The sequence below is a fragment of the Nuphar pumila genome, chromosome 1 (genome assembly GCF_984573655.1).
Source record: "Nuphar pumila chromosome 1, dmNupPumi1.hap1.1, whole genome shotgun sequence".
Lineage (NCBI taxonomy): Eukaryota > Viridiplantae > Streptophyta > Magnoliopsida > Nymphaeales > Nymphaeaceae > Nuphar > Nuphar pumila.
The window spans coordinates 27,139,884-27,166,370 of record NC_143249.1 but is presented as its reverse complement, the minus strand read 5'-3'; the positions used below and the strand labels follow the sequence as shown (position 1 = coordinate 27,166,370).

General features: G+C 37.6%; 1 protein-coding gene across 1 annotated transcript; it reads right to left on the bottom strand.

Moving 5' to 3' along the window:
- Positions 1-507: 507 nt before the first annotated feature.
- Positions 508-25,623, bottom strand: LOC149848479 (protein ROS1A-like). The gene is made up of 19 exons (XM_089995718.1): positions 24,903-25,623; positions 22,445-24,814; positions 21,532-21,622; positions 20,740-21,436; positions 19,581-20,174; positions 18,618-18,697; positions 18,457-18,541; positions 18,275-18,366; positions 18,105-18,173; positions 17,894-17,930; positions 17,722-17,804; positions 12,004-12,459; positions 11,880-11,916; positions 11,722-11,779; positions 11,496-11,635; positions 11,270-11,335; positions 9,761-9,875; positions 9,613-9,651; positions 508-969 (listed from the first exon to the last, which is right to left on the bottom strand). The coding sequence occupies exons 1-19, from the start codon at positions 25,507-25,509 to the stop codon at positions 845-847; spliced, it is 5,841 nt and encodes a 1,946-aa protein (XP_089851844.1). The 5' UTR covers positions 25,510-25,623; the 3' UTR covers positions 508-844.
- Between the last annotated feature and the right edge of the window lie 864 nt (positions 25,624-26,487).

Below are 26,487 nucleotides of genomic sequence, written 5' to 3'. Positions count from 1 at the left end.
TATTCATGCATAATTTGGAGTTTGTATATGGCATGCTAACCTGAACAGTACTATCATGAATTGGTGCAGAAGCATCAGAATCTGGATAAATTATTGGAACTCTTACTTTTGGTTGCAATTTAGTCATAATAACTATATAATAAACATTTCATGCTGCTAGAAGACGGTAAAAATTAACACTTCGCCTATTAGTATTTTGTAATGTTATGTTCAGTTTTTTTCTTTGTTGGTTAACCTCATGCAGAGTTATAGGTGCAACTGAAAAGAGTCAATTCATTGATCACAACATTAAGACATTCAGCCTCCAAGCAATTTCTTCAAAAAACTCACATTTCATAACTCCTGTTTTGTCTGACAAACAAGAGTTTTGCAATTTGAAACCCATGGCGATAGGGAAAAGGAGACAGTGTTGCCACAGCTACATTGCATGCTTATTTTTATAAGAGCAAGAACATGCTTATCAGAAACAACAGGTACATGTTTGGCATGAAGACAAGAACAATATGGAAGGAAACTCATCTGATTTATTCTTCTGTTTGTACAAATGATGCTCTCACAATGTCACCTACAGGATACACTGTCTCGCACTTGTTAAATGCGTGCGAAACCCATTCACTGAGTTGGACTTTGAATGCTCTTTACAGAGCGTTCACTTAAATAATGAACAATATACAAACCCCCATGTTCCATGGGACAGGTGGTTGAATGAGTAAAGATTAATTTGGCTTTTGGTGAACCCTTCAGTTGGAATGTGTTGTAAATCTGGCAGCTTTGTTTGCCAGAATGCCTATTATTGGCGAACATTTTGTTTGTTCAATATGTCATCCCAATTTTGTGCTGCTGCTTACTCATCTAAACCTCTTGCTATCACCTTGTTTCTGGTTTGCTTACTTGCTGGGAAGTGTAATCTGGCCATTAGAGGGCGTGGTGCCCGAGTTTTCTGGTCGAATCCTCTCACGCACACAAATCCTGCAGATTGAACTTGCCATGTGAGACTTCAAACAGAAAATGAATGCATAGAATGGTTGTCCATCGGCCATCCGATGTTAGGTTTATGTCTTCATAAACCAACATGGCCTCTTTTTGTTTTATTTATTTATTCGAGCTATCCTTTTTAACAACAAAAGTTCCTTTTTGTATGTAGACTAGTGTCAATCATTTCAAAAGTTAACTGTTTTTCAGCAGTCTCTCCCATGAGTTCTGGAGAGGGGGCAATGAACCTGTAAAAATATTGTGTTATTTGCTATTCAACCATTAGAAAAAATTGTTGGCTGCCAAAAATATGTACCAAGAAAAAAATATTGAGGTGAATTTTGAATGAAGTTGATCTCATAATGCATATTTATGTGTAAATCCATCTCTATTATCTTTTTCATTGTGGTGGATTGCTACTTGGCTAATTATTCCCCCCCCCCCCCCCCCCCCCTCTTTGTTTTGACAGCATTATGTCCCCATTGAATTGTTCTAGGATAGTCTTCAACTGTTTGTCTGTAGCTTGGCTTCAAAACATTCTTTCAATATTTGGTCAGTGTTGTGCTAAAATTTTATTATGATATAATTTAATATCCGACCTGTTTCATTCTTGATTTCTAGATTGAATGAATGAGTTTGAACTGGCCTACTTTGATGTGGGTAAGACTGAGCTAGTGTTTATTTTCTTTGATAGGCAAGCTGGGGATAGTTCTTGATCAAATATTAGATCATGATGTAAAAGTGACAGTTTCATCTTACACTAGCTGATTTACATGAGTTAGGTTTGGCTTTTCTTGTACATGTACAGTATAGAACACTAGAGGGCATTGTGGTCATTGTAATCAGCCTTTTGAGTTTTAATAAAAGCAAAAAGGGGTTATCTGATGCCCTAAACTTTCTCCTTCGCTCTCCTTTTCTTCTCTTCTCTCTTACTTTCTTTTTCTCCTATTTTTTCTGCTGCAGGTACTAAAAAAAGTTGTTTAAGATGTATATTCAGCATTCTTGAGCTGGTATCAAAGCCATATGAGTTTTTGAGCTGAGGTAGGGTTGACTTGCCACCAGGTGACGTTAGCTGGTGAAGTCATGCCTAGCCTGAGGGAAGAGTATTAACATTGGTTATGTTTGCTTATGCTTAAATAATAGGAATTTATGGAATTTTTTATAATTTCCCCCTTTTTATAAAGATTTGGTGAGGCATAAATTTTCCATTGAACATCCTACTACTAGACCAGATTTGGTTTTCTCAAGGTTTTGAGATTGTAAGGAGTTATTGCCTAGGTATTAGGGCTGGAGGTGTTGTTGTTTACTTGTTAGAGACTGTATGAAAATCAAGTGGTATAAGTAAGTTGGTGGAGTGGTCGTGTTTGAATGAGTAAGAAGCTTTTTGGTGATGGCAACACCTAAATGAAGGTGGAGAAATGCTGGCTGTGTGAGAAGGGTCCTAAAGTGAGCTGTGAGGGCCTAGGGAGTGAATATGCTCCAAGGTAGGAGAGACCAATATTGTAATTATCTTATTAGAACTTGTATAAGAAGGGCTGATGATATGGGTGTATTGTACCCTAAAATACAAAAAAATCCCATTTTAAAAATCACAAAAAATAAAAAAACAGAAAAAGTCAGAAAAAGTAAAAAAAAAGAATAAAATAGAAAAAAAGGAAATCAAATTTAAGCATTATGAACAATTAAACATGCACATGTATTACTATAACATGTGAAACGATATTGTAACAAACTAACAACTAACAAAACAAACTATTAAAGTCACATTAGATAACAAACAAAAGGAAAAAGTTTCGAGTAAACAAACTATAACAATCACATAATACAAAAATAAAATGAAATTTAAAATTACTGTAAAAAATAAAAAATATGAACACAAAGAGAAATAAAACACATTTAAGTAGTCAAACTACAATATCCAGTAAACTTAATTATGATATAAATTGAGCATGAATAGATATGTAACAATTATCAAATAAAAAAGCTATAATTATGATGTTATAACGATGTATCCATTACATATATCAAAAGAGCATGAAATTAAACATTAAAAGTAAAAGAAAGAAATTAATGTCATTTCTAAGTAATAAGCATTAAAAAATTAAGTTTCATAATGTCTTTCATTAATGGTTTCACCAATTACAATAAGCACAAGAATTGAACTTGAATGATGTGTGCTCTTCCATAATAATACTTATCTTCCTTTTGTCTTCACTAATCACAATAGATTAAGAAGAAATTTCCATTTTTTTCTTGTTCATATATCATATGAAATAAGTGAATATGACTAATAAAGTCTTTATTTATGTAAAAATTTCATTAAAAATGAAAAAGAATCCAAAATAAATTACTTGAAAATTTTCAACCAAAAAAGTGAAAAATTAACCGTACCTTACTATATGACATGTATCATACAATACAATAAGATATGGAATAATAATCATAATTTTTCTGATACAGGGGCAATATCACATCAGTTCTCCTACTGATACATTGATAGAGCATACCGTATCATACAATATGATACGATACTGACAACACTAGGAGAGCTTACTAAAAAGGTAAATGTCCAGTTGTCCACAACTAATGCCTCTAAGAAGTCCATTATATCAATGGAAAATATATCAAGTGTGTCAAAACCCTTAAATGGAGGATCACCCACTCTAGCTTTGAGATCACCAATGTTAAATTTGAGAGAAGAACTATGATCCTGGTTCCACTATGTTAAGATATCAATTATGAGAAGAAGAAAGCTTGGTTATATTGGTAGGAAAGTGAAAAATATTTGATGAAGAGGATTGTCTTCAACCCATAATACCATTGACAGAGACACTTGTGAGTTTTGAGGCAACAAAAGAAATGAAATGTCGCTTTTGATGCATATTCAAAAAGGTCAAATGTGGCCAATAAATGTGATGAGAATAGGATAATGAGATGAATGCAAAATGGTCAACCATTAATTGAGTACTACAAGGAGATTAAGAAGCTATTGGAGCAACTAAGCCATTATGATAGAACCAAGTGTTCACATAGTGTTAAGGAGCACAGGGAGGAATTAGAAGAGCAAAAGGTGTTTGATTTCTTGTGTGAGCTAGATAATGTTAAGTCAAAAATCATAGGAAGAGCGGAGCTACCATCCCTTATGGCAGTGTATACCCACCATCAAAGGAAGGAAGACTAGAAGAATTTAATGATACCTAATGAGCCATGTAGAGATCCACTTTCCTTGGTGATTATACCTCTTTTAGAATGCCAGTTGAGAGAGACAAGGGAAGAGGCTGAGCACGTGTGCGAGGGCAGCATAGCAAAGGTTAGCTTGGTATGGATGAGAAAGATAATTAAGTACACTAATTGTAGAAAGAATCGACTTGCTAGAGACCAATGTTAGAATGTAGTAAGATGGACAAGTGTTAGAGAAAATCTTGCATATAACACTTTTACAAGCACCTCAAGTCACATGAAAGATGTTATGGAGATGAGATTATGGCCTCAAAAAGAAAATAGAAGAGTTCGAGTTGGGAAGCATAGACCAAGGCAAGGATGCAACATCCACGACTCCTTCCACTTCATGTCATGCACAACAAGTTATTAATGTCTTTTTACAACTAGCCTTTAGTGCATGGGTCATTAATTCAAGTGCTACAAGTTGCATGTCTGATATGAGATATGATGCTTCTAATTTAATTAAGAACTTGAAATTGGCTGATGAATCTCTATCTACAATTCTTGGGAAGGAACTGTTTACACCCATTATTTTTCATATCACTTTATTTTCATATCTCAAAGTTTTTAGTAAATCTTTTGTTAGTTCGTTTCATAACCAAAGATCCCAGTTGTTCGGTAACCTTTTATCCTTTTTATTTTGTATTTCAAGACTTGACAACAGGAAAAGTCTTTGGCTGTAGATATGAGGACAAGAATTTGTATATGCTGAAGACACCTCAAAAATTAATTTACTAGTAGTCATTGCTAGGGGTGTTAACGGGTTGGGTTTGGTTTGGACCCAGGTGGAACCAGACTTGAACCAGATTTTTGGGTATGGTATTGGGTTTAGACTCGGGTCTAATTGGGTCTACTATAAGAGAAACCATACCCGGACCTGATAAGAACTACATGAACCAGACCTGGACCATACCCGGTAAAATAATAATTTTTATCATTTTTACATTGAAAAATTGCGTGTCTTAATCAAAACTCGGGTCAGACCCAGGTCTGGTATAAAATTTCACAAACTATACCTGGGTCCATGTGTTAATCGAACCTTTGGGTTTGGACTGGGTCTTCTTATTTGTCACCATACCGGGACCCTATGGGGTTTTGGTCTGGGTCGGGTTCGGGTAAACATAACCCATTGACACCCCTAGTCATTGCATGTCGTGGTTGATGTTATTGCATTTTGTCACTATTCAAAATGCAAGTTTTGGACCTTGATGTAGTGAAGACTACAATTGGTCAAGTTATACATTGCAACACTTGTGAGGGAGTGATAGTAAAAAGTATTTTGCCTAGTTAGTCAATCTATGCAAGGTTGTAAGTATCATGTAACCCGTATCGGTCGGGCCCAAAATAAGATACGTATTGTATCGTAAAAAATTATAAAATTTTGAAAAAACAAATTAAAATTCAAAAAAAAATACACAAAACAATGATAAAATACACAAAATGCAACCATAAAATCACATATAAAGTATTTATGTCTCTATGAGCGGAATAAGACATCATCAAACATCAACTATCTCACAAGAACAATACAAAATATTAAATATCTTTCAATTAAGAACATGCCACAAGATGCACATTTTCATATTACATAAACAAAAATATTATGACAATAGTTGCACTTGATTTTTAGTTGGTTTTCATTTATTACTTGAGTGCCCCATTGCCATGCCAGAATCATCCGATGCCATTTTTGTTGGAAGAATGTGAAGCTTGATTTCTACCTTGGTATAAATCTTTAATTTTCGTGGATCCAACTTTACATTAAGTTGGAAGGGGATTTAGGGCGGCAGCGTCCTCTTAAGGCAATTTTTTTTGGAGAGTAGCCTTGTAATTTTACTCTCACAATAAATATTTGTTTACCTTAACCCATTTTCTTGAGTGAAAAAATGGTGGAAATGCATTTTTTTTACATTAACTCACTTCTTTGGATGAAAAAAATGATAAAAATGCACTCTTGATGAAATCACGAAAACCCTCTTTCAGTCGCAAATATCGCCCCCCAAAATGGTCTCACGGTTATTAGGGTGCGTGGAAAATTCTCCAGTTTGTTCTATACGAATGAAGGTTTCAGCCCTCAAAAGCTCTTTAAAACACAAAAACATAAAAGCATTGTTTTGCCCATTTTTAAATCTCCAGACATTGTATTGTATGATATGATACGATATGATACTGTATCGCATGACACATGCAATACACTTATGATACATCCCTTGCATCAATATGATAAGATCTGTATCATACCGTATCGTGACAATATTGAATTTATGAGTTAATATCCTTTAAACTGATCCATTATGATGTGTTAGGATCGAACCCAACATTTTTTTTATAAGTATTTTGTATTTTTTATAGATGACTTTTGTAGAATGATTGTAGTTTACATGTTGAAATCTAAGTCAAGATGTGTTCCATCTTCCCTATTTAGCACCATGCATCATTAAAGATACTTCGTTTCAACAATTGTAGAAAATATCTCTCAACGATTACAAAACTATTTTCGTGAACATGGTATTGAGTCTTAGATTGTCTTACAAAAACCTCTCTCAACGATTACAAAACTATTTTCGCGAACAGGGTATTGAGTCATAGAACCATAAAACGATATAAAGCTAGATTGATTATAAAGGGCTACACACAAACATATGTGGTTAATTATCAAGAGACGTGCATCAGTAGTCAATTGAACCCTATACAAGTAATTGTTTCCACTCATGAATCATGGCAATTATACCAATAGACGTGAAAAAATGGCTTCGTGCATGGGGATCTTCAAAAGGAAGTATACATGGCTCTTCCACTGGGCTTTCTACCAAGGATTGGACAAAATATGGTATCAAATTGTTCATAACTTTTTTTACGAAAAGGGTGTGACATGTTAGCATTCTTATTCTATATGTGGATATAGTGGTAACAAACAAGCGATGCTAAGGTAGAAATCACAAGGTTGAAACATTACTTCAACAAATGTTTGGCATTAAAGGTTTGGGGTCATTAAGGTACTTTTTGGAACTTAAATGTGAAAGTATTGAAAGGGGAAAGTTATCACCCAAAGAAAGTATGCGCTACACCTTTTGAAAGAAACTGGCATGTTGAGTATAAGCCCCAAAATATTTCTATGGAGCAAAACCACACAATTTGTCAAATGAAGAACCGTATGAATATGAAGTAAGAAATATCAAAGACTCATTGGGAAATTGATATATTTCATCATCACAAGACTTAACATTTTGTATGCTAAAAGGTGTTCTTGCGAGTTTCTTTTGGGTGGGCATTGTTTGCACCTATGTTGTTCGTGATATGCCCAATATATATATAGGGTAGTATGTGAACTAGCTATGTTACTTGGACACAAGTGTTGATGCTGGACATGGATGTGAAGTATCGGGCACGACAAGTGTTAAAAACCTAGACACTTGGGCATGGCTATGTATATAAGAAGACAAAAGAGATGAAAAAACCCCCAAAAGAATGTGTTAAATCAAATAAAAAAATGTATAGCTTTCATTTGATTTTGATCATTGAAGATTTTCATGAACATAAATGTCCTAAATAGGACACTTTGTGTCCAAGATATCTAAACATATCGTAAACTTAGACACAAAGTGTCTAAGACATTTAAGAGTGTCCTAGACATTGGACACCCATCTCCAAGACACCTTCAAAGTGTCTTAAGTTGAATACTTTGTGTCCACGACACCTAAAAGTGTCCTAAACTGGATGCTTTGTGTTCAAGGCATTGGACATTCCGTTTATTGAATTGGACAAATATTATAATTATAAACTGGACACTTCGTGTCCAAGCATCAGACACCGGATGCCATAAAATAGATAGTTCGTCTCCAAGTGTTGGACACATTGTGTCCCTATGTCAGACATGTGACACTTGTGTCCCTTTTTTGGACACCTGCACTTCAAAAAAACTTTCGTGTCTAAGGCGTGTTTAGTAGTGTCTGACATTGACATCTTGGGTGCTTAGAAGTATCCATGTAACACAATTAACTAGAAACGTGTGAACCAGAGTATGAGCCAGGCATTTCCTTCGCTTTTTTTGCAAAACCGACCTTGCAGATGTGTTCGGAACGGTCCATTTGCTATGAACTGACTGTTGGGTTGTTGATTTTTGATGAAAAAAATATGAATTCTGGATGCTTGATAATTTACAAAAATTTTGAGTCATTGATTTTTCAAGCCTTATATGTGTCGTGATCGGATGATCCAAGAGCATGTAGATCCCATTTGTACAATGAAATTTTAGAAAAGAAAAACAAAAAAACCATGAAAATCTTGGTTAATTCTCAGGTTTACATATTTCTAATTAACATATTCTAGTGGCCCTATATATATAGTTGAAAAGGTTACCGTTGCAGGTGCTTTATATTTAATCTGAACATGTAATATGTTTATTTTAGCTTGTCTATTAGGTAAATATGCTCTGAATTGAATTATTTGTTGAAAAAACATGTTTTTTTTATGATGGTGCGATACTGAGTGGTTTTTGGATATATTTACTGTCAAGACAAAAAAGTTCATATTTTCACTAAATGAACCATAGGGATTGCATTTGTATGATCTGATTTACAAAATGTCATTGGCAATTATAACCTTTTGAATCAGCTAGAACCTACTAGGACTAAAGGTGTGCTAAAGCTGGGATGCCCACAGGCCTCTCATGGCCCAGCTTTTTGAGTCACAACATTGCTCGGACCAGGCTTATCAATGGGTCATTCGACCTGGTAAAAAATAGGCATGGGTAGGGGCCTCCTGTGTTTTTCGCTTCCAAAAAAATAAGGCAAGCCCATTTACTGGCCATGGCCTAGTCGGCTTGGGTAGAGCTTGGGCCAGGGTTTTGACACTAGACATACCTGTCAATGCACCGGTCAGCCAGTCCAAAAAACTTGGCCAGGCTGGGCTGGCCCACTGCCCATCCCTAATTAGGATTCAACTGGTTAAGTTGAAAAAACTATTCTGTCAATATTGTGGTTGAACTACACGAAGGGTTCATGGTTAAGTTCTGACATCTTGTAATATAACATAAACTAATGATACCTAATAGATGCATGAAATTGTTTTTGGCTTTTTTCCCTTTTGGGATGTTCTTTTCTTTCATAAAAAATATATGTGGACATGCATAACCGATATCTTATACTCCTCTAAGCTAGATTGTGCTTGAACTTTATGAAGAGTCCATGTTTTTGAGTTTTGTAGATGTTACACGAACTAATGATGCTTACTAGATGCACGAAATTGCATTTAAAAATCGTTTCCCCCCCCCCCTTGTGTGTTGTCTTATATTATTAAGATCGCTATGCATTGTGGCATCATGACCGGTAATGAAGATCACTGCTATTTAATGTTCAGCGTTTGCATGAATGCTATAACATTTATGCTTCCACCAATAAGCAGGAAAAAATATCATACCTCTCCAGAAGCAGTATTGAATTCCCTCGGTTGTCAGACCTTGCCAAGATATCCATGTTTAACAGATGTTAGTTTATTATCACAGAGAATAATCAAAAGGTTAGCCTTGTGTAGAAAACATGCCAATATTTATTTCTATGAATTTTACCTCTAAAAATTGTTGTAACTGATGTTCCAAAATAAACTGTCCTTCTTGGTAGATCCCATATCAGTTTTCTTGGTACAGCAATGGGGTTTAAACTAGATTCATGATCCGCAAATACCTGTATGAGGGAGAATTTCAATTTTGTGAGTCCGTTGATGTGGCTTCCAATACATGAAAGAATTGGTTGAGAGAATGTAGAAAATCTTTTCAAAAGACAAAACTAGCTGCACACACACACAACACCATAGAGCTGCACACTCCTAAACTTGTGCACACAGACATCCACAAGATTCATCCTTCTTTACAAAATGTTGAGGTGCCAGCATATTATGCTCTTTTGTGTTGTTGAACACAAGGTTGTAAGTTGCGTATCATTATGCGTATCGGTCGGGCTAATAGTAACACTGTATCATATCGTATTATAAATTTTTAATAAAAAATTATAAAATCAGAAAAAATTAGTAAAAATTCTAAAAAAATCATATCACATCAAATAATGATGATTTTCACAAAATACAACCATAAAATCATATATAAAGCATTTGTCTCTATGAGCTGCATAAGACATCATCAAACATCAACTATCTTACAAGAACAATGCAAAATATTAAATATTGTGCAATTAAGAACATGCCGCAAGACTCCTACTTTCATACTATATAAACAAAAATATTATGACAATAATTGCACTTGATTTTCACTTATTACTTGAGTGCCTCATTGCTATGCCAGATCATCTAATGTCATCTTTGTTGGAGGAATGTGAAGCTTGATTTCTACCTTCATATAAATCTTTAATTTTCATGCAGTAAGTTGGCAGGGTTTAAGGGGGGCAACGCCCTCTCAAGGCAGAATTTTTTTGAAGAGTACCTTTGTAATTTTACTCATAATAAAGATTTTTTTACCTGAACCCATTTTCTTGAGTGAAAAAATAGTGAAAATGCATTTTTTTTTATCTTAAGTGAAAATGCACTTTTAATGGTCTCTAGACAAATGAAGAAGTTGGCCCTAAAAAAGTATTTAAAACCCAAAATGAAAAAAAATTATTTTTTGGCCTTTATAAATTGCGCCGAAGGTATATTGTACGATACACCCTGTATTGTACGATACATGAGTGTATCGTACGATATACCAGATATGAGTACGATACATACTTGTATCACAATACGAGTATGTATCGTATCGCAAACCCCAAAAGTAACAATACAGACAACCTTGGTTGAACATATCAATCAAAAAATTGCAAACCAAAGGCAAAGTCAATTTCATATTTTGTGATGTTGGCTCCAGTAGCAGCTGCAGTTGAGGCTGTGGGTCATGTCTAGAACTCTAAGTCTTCTCTAGCATATCTAGTCTGGGGCCTCTTTCTGTGTGTGCTCATCCATTTTTTTCATGTATCATGAACAATAATTATCACTTTAACAAGTATGAGCTTTCTTAAGTCTTGATGGTTATCATGCTATCTAATTCCCTTTGTCAGGGATTTACTTTTGAAGGTGGATGAGATTTTACCTCATTTACTTGGAAGTAAGTACCATTGAGTGGAAAACTTCCTCTCATCGCAGTTCTACAAGGAATCTGTACATTCAACATTTGTTGCCAGTATGTTAGACAGCAAGTACAGCATTACGGTTTTCAACAGTAAAGTGTAATTACTTGTCCATAGTATCAGTACACAGATGCACAAAAGAGACCTAGAAGTGGATGTTTATCATTTTCAGTATTATCTGTTACCCACCAGTAATGTGCCTCTGACTATTTGAGAATTCGCCTCACGAATAGTATTGCATGAGAAGCATGCCTGCTTATCACACAGTCCATCTGAAGATTGGAAATCACAGCATGCCTTCGGTGGTTCAATAGATTCTGCAGTCTCACCTGATGTGTTATAATAGATAAGCATTAGACTATGATGATAAAATGGCCATGTGAATTATAAGTACCAACGGTCATTGTTTGATCACCTGGAGTCCATATAGCAAGAAGATAGAAGCATGGGTCATCTGGTTCTCGTTTGTCCAACTGCATTTTTATGAGCATTTTGATGAATTAAGCCAGAATTTTGAAGATGTAAATGAACGAAAGAAGAGCCAAAGGTTATATTCAGAGGGATTTAGCTCACCCCATTGAGAAGAGGGTGATCATCTGGAAGTTCGTAGCTGCAGCAGAAGAGAATAGGAGTGCTGTAATGCAAAGCATGTGGAGAAAGATGCCATTACATCTATTCAACAATGGGTCTAACTTACACTTGATGCTCTGTTCGCAGCCTGCTCACATTCTTCAGCTTGGTTGTTGGGATTGAAGCAGCCTCAGGTGTCAAGGCAACCAAGGCCTTTGACATATCCGAGTCTTGGAGATCCATGTTCTTGTCTTGCATATAATTTTTTATATTCAATGTAAGCTCATCAAGGTTGAGTTTGATTGTGGGAATCTCATCAGGATCGTCATAATTAAAGTCCTCAATCGCACTTTCTGAGCTTTCAACATATTCTGGCTCTGGTGTTGCAGGTTCTTCAATGATTGGTTCACAGGTATTGATGCTGGAATGCCTTTGTGTTGGTGGGCATTCAATTGATGGAGGTAATTCAATTGGTGGAGGTAATGCAGGGATGGCAACCTTTCTCTGTTCTTGCTCAGCCATGATAGGTACAGATAAATTTACTAAACTTTTCTCCTCCGGAGCTGGGAGAGAAAGCCTTGCACTGCAACAACATATTGTGCCGTTAATATCATTGATTTATCTACTGAATGTCATCCAGAAAGGAAGGCTACCAGTACTAAAATGGAATACTGTAAGGTGAGTGTTGAATGCTATGATACCCGGACACTCCATTTTGCCCTCCGTACCCGTGTCGGCACACTTCAACACCCAGACACGCCATTTTACCCTCTACACATACAAATTTGTATTTAATTTATAATTATATTTCCAGTTTATAACTTTATATTTTCAGTATATAATATATATTTTAGATATAACATATATATTTAGATTATACTCAGTTTATTTTGTATTTATGTGATATATATATATATATCATTTTTTGAAATTGCCGTGTTGTACCCTCCGTACTCGCACCCGCACCCAGGTGACAGGTTGAATGCTTAAATACTTGGAAAAAGAAAGAGAACACCAAGGTGCTGCTAATGTATACAGTTTATGTATACATCACAAGTTTTCAAATGTTAAGCTGCATCACAAGAGCGTCACCAAGTTGAAGGGATGTCTCGAGTTTGAGAGTCATGGGTGTGCATCCCTTGCTGCAAGGCTGAAGCTGGGTGTACTCCCTGGTGGGCAAAGGGGAACTTAGGTTTTTATACCAGCTTGTGAATGAGTGAGGCGGTTTTCCCCGATTATCCAAAAAAAAAAGAGTTTAACTGCATCAAAGAAAGACGAACCCTGCCATCCCCCCAACACTAAGAATGCATAGGCCCCTTTTTTGTCAGTTGGGTGTGCTGTGAGGTATCGTTTTATAATGATCTGAATTCCAGAATACCTATGTAGAATAAGCCAAGCCTATTTATTTGTACTTTTAATATGCTATAGTAGATTCTGTTAACACACCATCAAGGCATTCATTCTAGTTGACTCCATAGCATGTTCTATTGACCATTGGAGTAAAGATGTGGCAGCTTTATGCCCTTGTAAACTTTAGTATAAGATTTATGTTTTGCAGCTTTGCTTTATTTGCTAGAGTTTGCTAGTCTTATCTCAGATAACTCAGAGCAAGGGTTTATTTTTTTTATGAAAGACCAAGGAAATAATTTGGGAAATGGAAGTTTTGAGTTCCAAATGGTGTGTGTGTATATATATATATATATACAGCCTTTTGTTTACAGTATGTACAATCTAGTTGAAAAATCATAGGTGCAAGTTGTATCTAAGCAATCTGACCTCCTAGATGTGTTCAACATGGTTTGTTTGCTAGGAGTCACACCTTTATCATATTTTTTTTATGTAAAAATATGTTTTTTTTGAGACATGAAATTTTGGCAGTAGACCATTGATTTGTGAAGCCCTTGAGAACTATGTCACAGGGACTCGGCAAACCGGGTGCCCCACCTGCGTCGACGCGACACGATGCAGGTGCGCCACCTGGTGCGGTCAACCTGACCCTGGGTGCGGTCAATGCACCCAGGGTCATTTGTGTCCAATTTTTAGACTTAAAAAAAAAAATCTGCCCGATGAAATATGCTGCGGAGGGGAGGATTAGGGCAAATTTTTTTTGCCCTAATCCTCCCTTCCTCTCCTCCTGAAGCTGACGCCGATTGACCTCCTCGCCAGACCCCGCCGCCACCGCCGCCGACCGCTCCGCCGAACCTCTCCTCCTTAGGTACTCTCTCTTCTCTCCGACTCCCTCTGCTCTCCTCTTCGGCCTCTCCCCTGCACAAAGAGGGTGCATGGATAAATCTTGATTGTCTGCATAATTGATTTTAATATAATTTTTTTTTGTGTTTTCAGAACAAAAATGATGGATAAAGGGAAAGGACTTGCGTCATCTTCATCCTCACATATGAGTTTTGTTGCTAGTGTTGCTGATAGTTGTAGTAGGAGTGATAATGTGGGGCCACTATGGGTACATATAGATAAGCTTGCAAAAACTGGAGAAGAAAATGGTGGAAACAAGAGATTTCGATGCAAGCTCTGTGAAAGAGATTTTGTTGGGTCTTATACAAGAGTTAAGGCTCATTTGTTGAAGACACCATGACATGGCATTTCAGGATGCCGATGAGTTGATGAGGCAATACGAAACCAATATAAGAAAATATAGGAAGAATATGAGAAGAGGAAGACAATGAGTGATTCTTGTGCAATTAGTGTGTCATTTTTAAGCCACCAAGAAGATGCTCAAAAAAGAAAAGAAAAGTGAATATAGGAAGTACAGGAAGAGGAACAATACAAACATCATTCAATACATATGGAAGGGAGGAGATGGATAAAAAAGTAGTGGGGTATTTTTATTCTAGTTCACTCCCATTTAATGCAGGTAGAAATTCTTATTGGAAGGATTTAGTTACTTCTTTGGCAAATTATAATTTTAGTGGTTATGTACCTCTGAGTTTAGAAAAAATATGAACCACACTTCTTGCAGAAGAGAGGGAAAATGTTGAGAGTTTGCTAGAAATTAAAAAATATTCATAGGAGCAAAATGAAGTTTCCATTGTTTTTGATGGGTGGACAGATATTCAAAGGCGTCCATTAATCAATTTCATTGCTTCTTCGCTTAGTGGTCCAATATTCTTGAAGCAGTTGATGCATTGGGGGAATATAAAAATGCTGAGTATTTGAAGGGGTTGTTTATAGAAGTAATAAAAAAGTGAGTGATCAAAAAATAATACAAATCATCATAAACAATGCTCCAGTTTGTAAAAGTGCAATATTGAGTTTGGAGAGTGAGTATCCTCATATTTTTTGGACTCCCTGTGTAGCACACAGCTTGAATTTGGCCCTCAAGAGCATCAGCAACCCCAAAGAAGAAGAAAATTCACCAACATATGCTCTATGTTCATGGATTAAAGAATTAGAAAAAATGTCAAAAGCATTAGGAATTTTGTTGTCAACCATCATCATGCTAATGCTATATTTAATAGGCATTCTGACATGAAATTGTTGAAGGTCGCTGAAACGCATTTTACGTCCATCATTGTGATGGTGAAGATGATTAAGGAAGTGAAGAATGCTTTGGTTAGCATGGTGACTGATGATGATTGGACATTCTATCGTGCTGATAATGATGTCAAGACTCAAGAAATTAATAAATTTATTGTTGATGATGAGTTTTGGGACAGGGTCGTATATTTCCTTCAATTTACTCAACCTATTTAGGAAATGTTGAGAGAAGTTGATAAGGATAAGCCCATGCTTCATAAAGTTTATGAAATATGGGATAATATGAATGAAAAAATATAAGTTGTAGTTTTCAAGCATGAAGAAAAAAATCCTGCATTGGATGATTCAGAATTTTTTAACCATATTCATTCAGTTTTAGTCAGAAGATGAGATAAGAGCAACACTCCTTTGTATTATATGACACATTCTCTTAATCTAAAATATTATGCAAAAAGTGGCAGAAATGTGGTATTGGTGGTGTCCCTCCAAATTTAGACCCAGAGCTATCAAGGCATAAAAATATGTGTATAACAAAACTTTACCCAGAATCACATGTTCTAAATCAAGTTACACAAGAGTTTGAAAAATTTGCATCTTTGAGATTATATAGACAAGCATTACTCACGAGAGAGGAGGATAATATAGATCATATTACATGGTGGTCAACATTTGGATCAGAAACACCTCTTCTCCAACGTCTTGCATTGAGATTGCTATCCCAGCCTGCTAGTTCATCATGTTGTGAAAGAAATTAGAGCACATATTCTCAAATCCATAACATGAAGCGAAACAAACTCACCAGCAAGCGTGCAGAGGATTTAGTATATGTTCATTCAAATCTTCGACTAATTTCGCAAACCAATGATGAATACAGGTACTAATTTGATCTCTTAGTTATTTAACTATTTTTTAGTTTTTTCATTTAAATATACTTGTATTTAACATTTTCAAATTGGGTTTGTAATGCAGACAAGGATCATCCAAATTTTGAGATGTAAACCCAAAAGAGTGTGCCTTAGAGGGAGAGCATGATTTCAACATTACAAACATGAATTTATCTGAGCCCAGTCTTCCTTCTACCGATGCATTTGATGATGAAGAAGAAAATTATTAGGATCCATTACCTCATCGTCATATACGTTGTGTAGGATATAATTTTGGTATGTAATTATGCATTTTTTTGTTTCTTTTGTTAATATACTGTATAATTTACTTCTTTTCTGCTTTACTTTTTTGATTGTTTTTATAATTGTGGTGTTGGTTTTTATGATTTAGAATATAATTGTAGATTGTTAATTTGATTTATTGCATGCATGATGATGAATTGATTTGATGATATTGTGATAATTGTTTAATGTTGTTAACGGTTAAAACTTAAAAATTATATATATATATATATATATATATATATATATATATATATATATATATATATATATATATATATATATATATATATATATATATATATTTTGCCGCACCTTCGCACCCAAGTTTTTTGAAAGTGCCGCACCCCTGCACCCGCACCCACACCCATGTGACATAGCTTGAGAAACTTGCTTACATGTTGACAAACTATTTGAAAAAAAATTGTGTTCTACTGGATTGTATGTACAAATGTCTGTGTAAAAACATACTTTCAGAAACTTACTCTATTGGCAAAACCAGGAGATTTTTGTATGCATTTGCTTGTCAAATAAAAAATGGTCTATTTTGCAGTTCCAGACCTTGTTTACCTCAAAATTGGGACTGATATGAAAATTCAGATAAACTGTTGAAATGGAGAACCAGGTCTTGAGTAAGGATAAAAGAGTTTAGTACTTTCTGCAAGCTGATGAAATGGTTTGGGACTTGAACTGGCACAATTAATGAGTTTTTGCTTGTCATGACCAACTGTTCTACATCTAATCAACTTTTAATTATTACTCCCAGATTTCTGTGGCACATGGCAAATTGGTTGTGTTCTATTATGTCTGATGGTGGTTCAGGATAGTTGTGTTGCACACTTTAAACAACATGACTAAATTCTTTAGTACTTCAAATTTGCAAGTTGTTTCTCCAATTGCCCATCAGATGCATCATTTTCCTGTTAAAAGAATGATGCTACGTAATGGCTTTCTCACTTTAATTATTGTACTGTGCACAGTCTGTCGCTGTTTATTTTATTTTTTATGGTGAATCTCTCAGTTATTTCTTGTACTTGAAGGAATACATTTTGCTATACTTGAGTATTTTGACCCATGCAACTGATACTGGTGCACTGATCAGATATGCATGTCAGTGTAGAATAGTCTGAATTTATTTTTTACATGATGAGGTGGGTTGTGGGTGGGGGTATAGAACACTCACTAACCTTGCAAATGCACTTGCAAAATGTTTGCACTCTCCTCGCATAGGGCACGCATTGCAGTTTGGTCTGCTCTTTGTACAGAAGACCTGCACCAGCACTCACGGTCACTTTATCAAGCAGTGACTTATAGTTCTATTTGCATGAAAATGCATACTTGATGATTATACAACCATACCTTCCCAAAGGTTATTAGCTGATAATGGAGTTCATACCTGCGTTCGGATATGAAAATTAGAGAGCAACTGGCATATATGAAAGTTGAAACAAACTAGCAGTTTGAAATCCAGGAAATAGTGAACAAAATTACTTTTTCTGGGAGTCATATGCTACTAATTCTATTTAGACATTACAAAAATGTATGACTAGCAGTTATGTTCTGCAATTACAATGTTCGCTGGTCGAGTTTGCACAGCCTTGGGAAAAGATATTTCTGAATGGTTTCCAGCATGGGGTACCTTGAACATGTGAAAGTAAAACAAAAGATTATCCAAGTGGCTAAATTTATACTTTAAGAAGGTTCCATTGTCAGGATTATGTGAAGACAAAAAGTTCTTACAGTTCCAGTAGATGCAGTTGAAGGGACTCTGGTAGTGGCTGCAGTGGTACCCACCCAAGTCGAACACATATCCGACCAACATTTGTATCAACCTTGTCAAAGAGAAAAAAATAGATTGTATGAGGACCTATTTTATTTGTTATGCTGTCACAATTAATCAAGGTATGTGGATTGTGTTTTACAGGAAATGCAAGTTGGTGAAGCGTCAATAAGCGTACACACTCAACACTCTTGAGTCCCAATCCATTTATGCTCAGCAAGAAATCCCTGCATGTGAGGATAAGGAATAGAATTATGCTCTGGTACATGCGGGGTAAAGGGTGAATTATATTGACTTGCTTACTTTGCCTTGTCAGGAGGAACAAGTCTTAGCCACTCCAGGTCTATGCTCTCATGATCTTCGACCAGTCTGTCAAGGAATTCCTGCACAGGTAACCATTGTAGCCAGTCAATGATGCAGAAACGTTTTCCATACGGAAGGTGGTTTTTTCCATTAGTTTTGTTAAGCAATTCAAGATTCTGAAGAAAAGGTGTACTATGTTATTGGAGGTTATACTCCTTAATGCCCTGAGGACGGTTTTCATTTGGGTATAATGTCAGTTCCAGCATAACATCTTTGCATCTGATTCAAGATCATTTGGTTGCACTGATGGATGCTCATTGTGATGCTTTATGTATGTTTGATTTATGCCTTGTAACAATGCCATGTTTTTTCAGATTGAAACTGAATTTGTCATGCAAAAACCTCATGCAAGATACTTCTATGCAGGTCCCAAGCTTGGATGCAAGAGGGTTCACATCAGTTAGGAGTTGGCTGCAAAACATTGCCAAATACCAAAAGACGAAGCTGATCAATGTAGGTGCTATGAGCATTGATAATAGTTATTCTGATGTGCAGCTTTTGGCAGCAGCTTATGGCCTTGGTGCTTGATTTGGGTGCATGTACTTTTGTCAATGTGGAGTCTAGATGGTTCCTGCACTGTCATCGCCTAGGGTAGCGTATCCTTTCTGGGCCTATAGTGAGTATTTTCAATAGAATACCTAGCTTTAGCTAAAGAAAAGTTTATCTATTTCAGTTTTTTTTTTCAACATTTTTAGCAATTTAATGTATTCCAATCCTTTAGTCTACATGGATGTCAGCAAACTACAAGCATTGGTTGATTTCAAAGCTACTGGATCTCATAGAGGATGGTTAAAGCTGTCTGTCAACTCAAAAGATATAAAAGGCTCTTTCACAGCTTAAGCTTAACGGAAAAATGAAACACTAAATTTCAAATCCCTGAAAAGCTGGTGTTCTAAACGGTACCTGTATTCGTGCAGCTAGCATGTTGTTCATTCCTCGTTCTTTGATTGTTTGGGCTACTTCATTAACATTTGCACGCCTCACTGCTTCCCAGTCCAGTGAATCATTTTTATCGGGACTTCTTCCTTGAATGCCAAATTCCTTCAGCACCTGCCCCCTTAAGGGATCCCATCTCTCCTTTCTACCAAGTATGTCACCTTTCCCTTTGTTTGACTTGAAGACCTTTCTGATTGATTTGTTTCCATTCCCAGCAGTTTTGTCCTTTGAACTCACTTCCAGCTGGTTTTCCATTGGTTTCTGGTTATCCACTGGTACTGTGTGCTCTAAGGAATCCACATTGGCCCTCTCTTTTGATTTGCTAGGTGAATGTTTACCAGCTTGTTCCACCATGCAATTTGCTCCCCATAGTTCCCTGGGTTTACTTGGTTTGAAAGTTTGATGACTTCTAACTGGCAAATCTGTTGCTCTGGATTCGTCTGGGAATCCGAGAGTGCGCAATGTTGTGATGTAGGATGTTGCTTCTGCCGATGAACTCTTGGTGATGTTGTTTGTGATGATGCTATTGCCAAGTTCAACTGAAGGCCCTGCTTTTGAACCCTGCAAGGATTTAGTTGGTTTTCAGTTACAACATATGTTGGATTTTCATGTTTTAATGGAATTAGTCGTGCCAGTGGAACTGTAGGCTCTGTACACATCCCTTTTTGTGACCTTTTTCTTTTCTCCCATGGTCAAGCATAGTACCCTCTGGGATTTCAGAAGCAATAAAATTCAAGGAATACTTAGGGTGTGTTTGATAGCCTAGGATCTGAGATCTGAGGGAATCTTAGATTGCACAGATCTCTGGCCTGTCCCCTCCCCATCAGGCTGGAGATTCATGTATTTTGGGCTGTTAGGAGGATCTCAAAACCACAGTTTGAGATCTCTCATTTGCAAGGCCTTCTGATCTGGCTTGGGTCCCATACCAGATCAGACTGGTATCCAAACGCCCATTAGTTTCCCCTACCATTATCCAAGAGCACTCTGGCTTAATTTTAGTGTAAAAAGGCTGATTACATTCAGTACCTCCCAGAAACTTTCATGGGGTTAAATTCTTTGAATTCTAGTGCTATTGTTGCATATGATGGAAAAGAATTGAATGCAAGCATGAAGTATTCCTACTTACATTATCCAGGTTGGTTCTCAAGTTTTCATGTAGCAGCTTGTCAGATGCTTTTCTAACTTTATCTTCATGTGACAAGGTAAGGCACCCGGTTGCATATAAATCTTTGAACATGGGTGATCCTGCCATGCGCAAAAGCTCTGAGAATGATGGCTGCTGAAAATAATCTTGTTCACCTTTGTTGATAAGCTCCTCTACCAAAGGGGTGGATTCCAGACTTGATGCAATTTGGTCGGTAGCCTGGATAGTAGAGTCAGTCGAGTTTTGAGAGGAAATTACAGAAAAGGATAGCAAATTCCCATCCTCATATTCTGCTGATCTTCCCTCACTCTCAGCACTGGATGGGAAGTATTTGATGCTGCCAGATGAGTCTTGAAGTGTTTTGCTGTCAATAGAATTTATGACCTTTATGTGGTTTTCTCTTGTGCCTGCTGCATTACTTGCACAAGATTCACTTCTGTTATTCATATCCAGAAGAATTGATTCTTTATGTTCAGAATCTTGAATCTTCAAGGAAATGCAATCACGCTCAGGATTGTCTCTAGAGGGTGATTTATCCAAGCAGATAACTGTTTCATGCAAATCTCTAGTGAAGAAGTCTTGCGCCTGAGCAGATGTCATTATTTCATTCCTGCTAGGAGTTGCACACTCTCTCTTTTCCTTCAGAGGAAAATGTGCTGCAAGAGCCATGAAGGCAGAACTGCAAAAACATTGAGAATATCAAGGGTTAGCATTTATTTTTTTACTTTCCATGTTATGGGCTTCCAGGAGATGATCTTAAAGCAGCCAATGCACCTTGAGAGATGGTCTGAAACATTCTGTGTAAGAAACACACCAACAACTGAGTCCACTACAGATCCTTTCCACTGGGAGAAACGCCTGTCACCTGCAAAAACATACAATCCTCCTTCAGTAGTCACAATGTATGCAAAAGTTATGAAGCTTCGGATGTAAAGATATATATTATAAATTTGATTTTCAATGATATGATCATAAACTGCAATGATTCTGTGCTAGTCCCAAGGCAGGGTCCTATATGTTAACCTGGCTTTGGAATGGTGCCAGAAGCACTAATTCTATTTTGATTTTCAGCTTTTGGACTTTTTATTTATGGAAGTTAGTTTGTGTACAAGTTTGTCTGTAGGCCAATTCTATTATTTATGTGGATATCCAGCCAGTTAAGAGCATTGGTATCCAAATTGCACACTGTGATCTATGTTATAACCAATTAAATTTGATGAAGTCACTGGAGCTTGTTAACACTGGCATCTGTTATTGAACTTTTCTGCTAGTTTATTTTATTTTTCACTTTCTGTAGGAGCTAAAGAAATATCTCTGGTTGTTTAATTCAAGAACTTAATAGCCTGCTCTTAAGTATTGCACCACTGCAAAGGGACTGCTGGCAACATGAATGTCTCAGTAGGCAGATTTAAAGGAATATGAATGCTGAGGAGCTGGAGTTTGTTTAATGTGAATAAATGATCAGCTAAGTCAAGTCCAGTTGTTAGTTTGAATGTTTGGGGGGAGTTTCTTCTAGAAGATTAACACATAAAAGGTAACTTTGTGTGCAAGAGAGAGAGAGAGAGAGAGAGAGAGAGAGAGAGAGAGAGAGAGAGAGAGAGAGAGAGAGAGAGAGAGAGATCCTGTGCAGGGTTATGCATTACCATCTACGGACAATTTGCAATAAAGGAGCACAATCGTTGAGTACCTTGTATGAGGTGCATTCGAGCTATAAATGAATCTACTCTTCCACGAAATACTCTTCTTTCCTCTTCCCACCACTTCTCTTTATTGGCATCTGTTCCATCTATTCCCTCACTGGTTTCATTTCCCATCAGAAGCTTCCATACCCTGTTTGTTTCTTCATCCAGGTCAACTTTTGGTCGTGGGCGCCTCTTCTTCAGCGGTTCAAAAGTTCCAGCATAAGGGACCATCGTTCCATCTCCAACATAAGGCACTATTGCATTCTGAACTGTTGCTGTTGTGCAAACATCTTTTTTGCTAATGTCTAGGCATCTTAGCCTCTGAATTATTTCATCTATAGGATCCATAACTGATACAGCTCGTGATGGGGGCTTGGGGGGCAAATTTTCTTGCAAATTGCTGCTGCTATGACAGTCATGAATGGAATCCATGGCTGGTATTTCCAGACTCCCTGGTTTCCTTAAAAGATTACTGCTTGATACTGCTTGAGAACCTTGACCCTGATAAGTGCAAGTTTCATGTTTATCCAGAGTAGTGGAAGGTGCAGACTGCATGGCACGAGAAATCCGTTTTCTTGTACGCTTCGTAGTTGATTTTTGGGCAAGCCTGTCTGCAAGCAAGGCTTCCTGGAATGTATGAGGTCTGTAGCCATTGTTTTCTTGTGTACAACCTGGCATTGGGCTATGACCAGAAGAGAAAAGAGTGGTAAGATGATGAATGCGATTTGGTGCTTTCTTTGGACCTCGTTTTCTCTTTCCTTCGATATAGACAAGCATATCCTTGCATTCTAGCACATTGTGAATGCCAAAACATTTCCCCCTCGGATAGCTCTGTTTTGCATAATTGTGCTGTTTCTCGCTCTCTAGCAAAGGGAATTCATCATGTATGCATTCATTTGGTTCTGTTACTATTTGGTTTTCCCCTGTACTACCAGACTGTGAGAGCAATGCCTCATGACAGGTTTCTATTGTGAGATGATTTGTATTGACACTCCTAGCACAATCATCTTTGGAAGCGCTGGTAGAAAACCCATATGGTTGGAGTTCCTCAGGCCTTATTTCCATCTTCTGGTTCCCGAAACTTTCTTGCAATAGATGTCTTCTGTAACTGTTACTCTTTACTTGACTCTGTCTCATATGCTCCTCAAGCAACTCCAAAAGAGACCCTGTATGGCTCGCATAGGGATGTGCCTGAACCAGATCCATGGGAAACTTTGGGCTAATTTCAGGTCCAACATCAGCTAATGGTCCTTGTAGATTGGTCTCCACATTACCAGAGCAAGTGGCAGGTGCTTGGCTGCTGCTCTCCAGTGTGGTTGACATGATTCTTTCATCCTTCTGACTGGCATTGTAGACAGGTATGAGATTAGGTCTCATCATGCCCGCAGGAATGTGATTGTACACCATGGTTGCTAAAAGTTCCTGATGTTTTTCATTAATACTTTGATTCTCTATACTGTTTCCCTTTCGAGACGCGTTCTTTGGATTTTCCAACGACGAAGCTTTTCTCTTGAGTGGAGAAGGCGTGTAAGGATTCTCAGGTATTGCAGGTTGTGAATCCAATACGTGATTCAAGGAATAATCGAGATCAAATATGATAGGTTCTTTGGAGTTTTCTGCAGTCAATTTTTCTCTTTCCACAGGGTGTTGATGCACTGGACCAAATTTATCAGATTCTGGTTGCACACAAGCATGGCCATTGCATGCTTCAGCGTCAGTATCAAAATTCAGTGACCGTTTGCATGAAGCGATCTTAGTAGCATTGGGGGGCAAACAATCAGATTCTCTTGCATCTACTGAGCCGGAAATTGGAGGTTTGCTTTTCCTTCTACCTGTAGATATCCGCCTCTTCCTTTGTACAGGAGTTCCAGCTGGTGTCTGCTTCACTTGCTCTTTCTTTGGAGTTCTCTTGGGCTTGTCCTCCCTAACCACCTTAGGTCTTATCTTCTTTCTCTTGGGTTTCTGTGGTGGTGTCTTGTTCAGGTCTATGCCATCAGCATCAACCTTCCCAGTGCCGATATTCTCCTCCACTGGTGAATGTGTGACGCTCTGCTGAGAATCTACAGGCCACTTAAGACCTTGTTGCTTAACACCAAGTTCACTTTGGTTATCAACATCAGAGATCTTTGATGGTATTGCATTATCCTGCTGCCTTTCCTGATGAACCCTCTCATCTGTGAAGAGATCACCAGGTGTACAGAGATCGACAGGTGCAACTGCTCCGCTGTCTACTACTATCTCTTTCCTTAAAGCCTTCTCTGGTGTTACAGGGGCTACAGGAGAACACAGTGCTTTGTTTGTGCTCGAATTAGCTGCTCTCTCAGATGGAGATTGGATACCATATACCAGAGTCTTGTAGGGAACAGGAAAACCATCTGCAAAAAGAACAAAAAAAAATCAGTATACACCAAACTAGACATTAAGGGGAAACAGAAACAGGGGTTTCATGGATTGAATGCTCACATTGGGTTATCTGTGATGAGTAACCATTATTCCACTTATTTGTCACAGGAAAGCATCTCTGCTGCGACAAACTGTCGCACAGAAAATGGGGCATGACAGGAAACGAATGCTGGACATTGCTACTGTGCCACCCGCTGCTGCTTTGAGGGTGAGGTGTCGCGGTCAACGACGGCTGCGTGGAATTGCTGCTGATTTGTGTCACAACAGAACCTGAATCTGTGAAGCTATAGGCATCAATGGCTCCATGAGAGTCCCCCATGAACACTGCTGCGGCTGCATTCCCATAGACCTGCCTCTGCCAATTGGCACCATCACTCACCGGAACATTAAGAAGCTGATCCTGATAACTTGTCGTCACGGCGGATCCTGAAACAGAAGACTCTGCCGGACCAGCATTCTGCACAGAGACCCCTGGATTGTAGAGGGTAGCAGAAATTCCCAGGCTTTTGAGCCAGGACAATTGGCCATCACCTTCAGTTGTCTGCGGCCTTGCCGGAACAGGCTTCACGGGCGTCGCAGGAATCCAGCTGCCCTGTAAATTCAAAGCCGGGAACCCATTGGTCCCATTCTCCTCCAAGAAGGGCAGTCTTCCTCCTCCAAGGTCCATCACCAAACAGAAGAACTCGTCTGTTGCCAAAGTTCAGATCTTTCCAGCATCTAATCTTGCTGGCAGATCCTCAAATTGTACAATGTCCAAAATAACAATCTTTTTTCATTTCTTTTTTTTCTTCCCACCTCTCACCTGAAAATTCTCAACTTGGTTTCTCAAAAACCGCCATTATGCTCTTTTCGTTCTTTTCCGGTAGCCAATGTGAACAAATATCCAGGAGGGGAGAGATAAAAGGCGAGATATCACACCCAAGGCTTGACCATCCTCTCCTCTAACCAACAGATCTCTACCAAAAACCCAAAAAAATTGAGAGAGCCACAAGTTAAGATCCAAAAAAAAGGCCCGAAAACTCAACCACTTCCTGAAACAGAACTCAAAAAGCTAAGCTCAGAAGCTCTTGAAATGGTGGAAATAGAAAAAGCAACTAAATTCTCGGTGTGGGTTTTAGTCAAACAGCCAAAACATGAAAACCATGCTAACACACACATACACACACACACACACACACACACACACAGAGAGAGAGAGAGAGAGAGAGAGAGAGAGAGAGAGAGACTACTTACCGCTTAGAGACAATGCAGGCTGAGAAAATTGAGATGTGTTCATATCATACTTTGTGGGGTGTGAGACTCGTGCAGAGTCGTCGTCTTCTCCTCAACCTTTTGTGTGTGAGAGATAGAGAGAGCGTTGAAGGAACAGTAGTTGTCCTTTTAACGTGGGATGCTGTAATCTTTCTGTGTTTTTTTTTCCTTTAAACCTTCACCACCCTCTTCAACAAAATATTTAATACGATTACAAGTTAATTAGTGCATTGATAACGAGAAGATTATCGTTAAAAAAAAAGAATCCTCTGAGAGTTTTGTCACCGAGCAACTTGACTAAACCCCAAGGTCGTGCGTTGCCTTGACCATTCGGAACTCTCTGGACACTTGGCAAGTGCGCTGAACGTCCTTAAGCATAGTCCCAACCCTACGG

What these genes read in the sequence shown, in the direction of transcription:
- LOC149848479 (XM_089995718.1), bottom strand. Translation starts at nt 25,509, where the DNA reads ATGGACCTTGGAGGAGGAAGACTGCCCTTCTTGGAGGAGAATGGGACC. An exon ending in AGCTAATAACCTTTGGGAAG is followed by an intron (nt 17,805 to 17,893) that starts GTATGGTTGTAT and finishes GTGCTGGTGCAG; the next exon opens with GTCTTCTGTACAAAGAGCAG. An exon ending in TCAATACTGCTTCTGGAGAG is followed by an intron (nt 970 to 9,612) that starts GTATGATATTTT and finishes TTCAATCTGCAG; the next exon opens with GATTTGTGTGCGTGAGAGGA.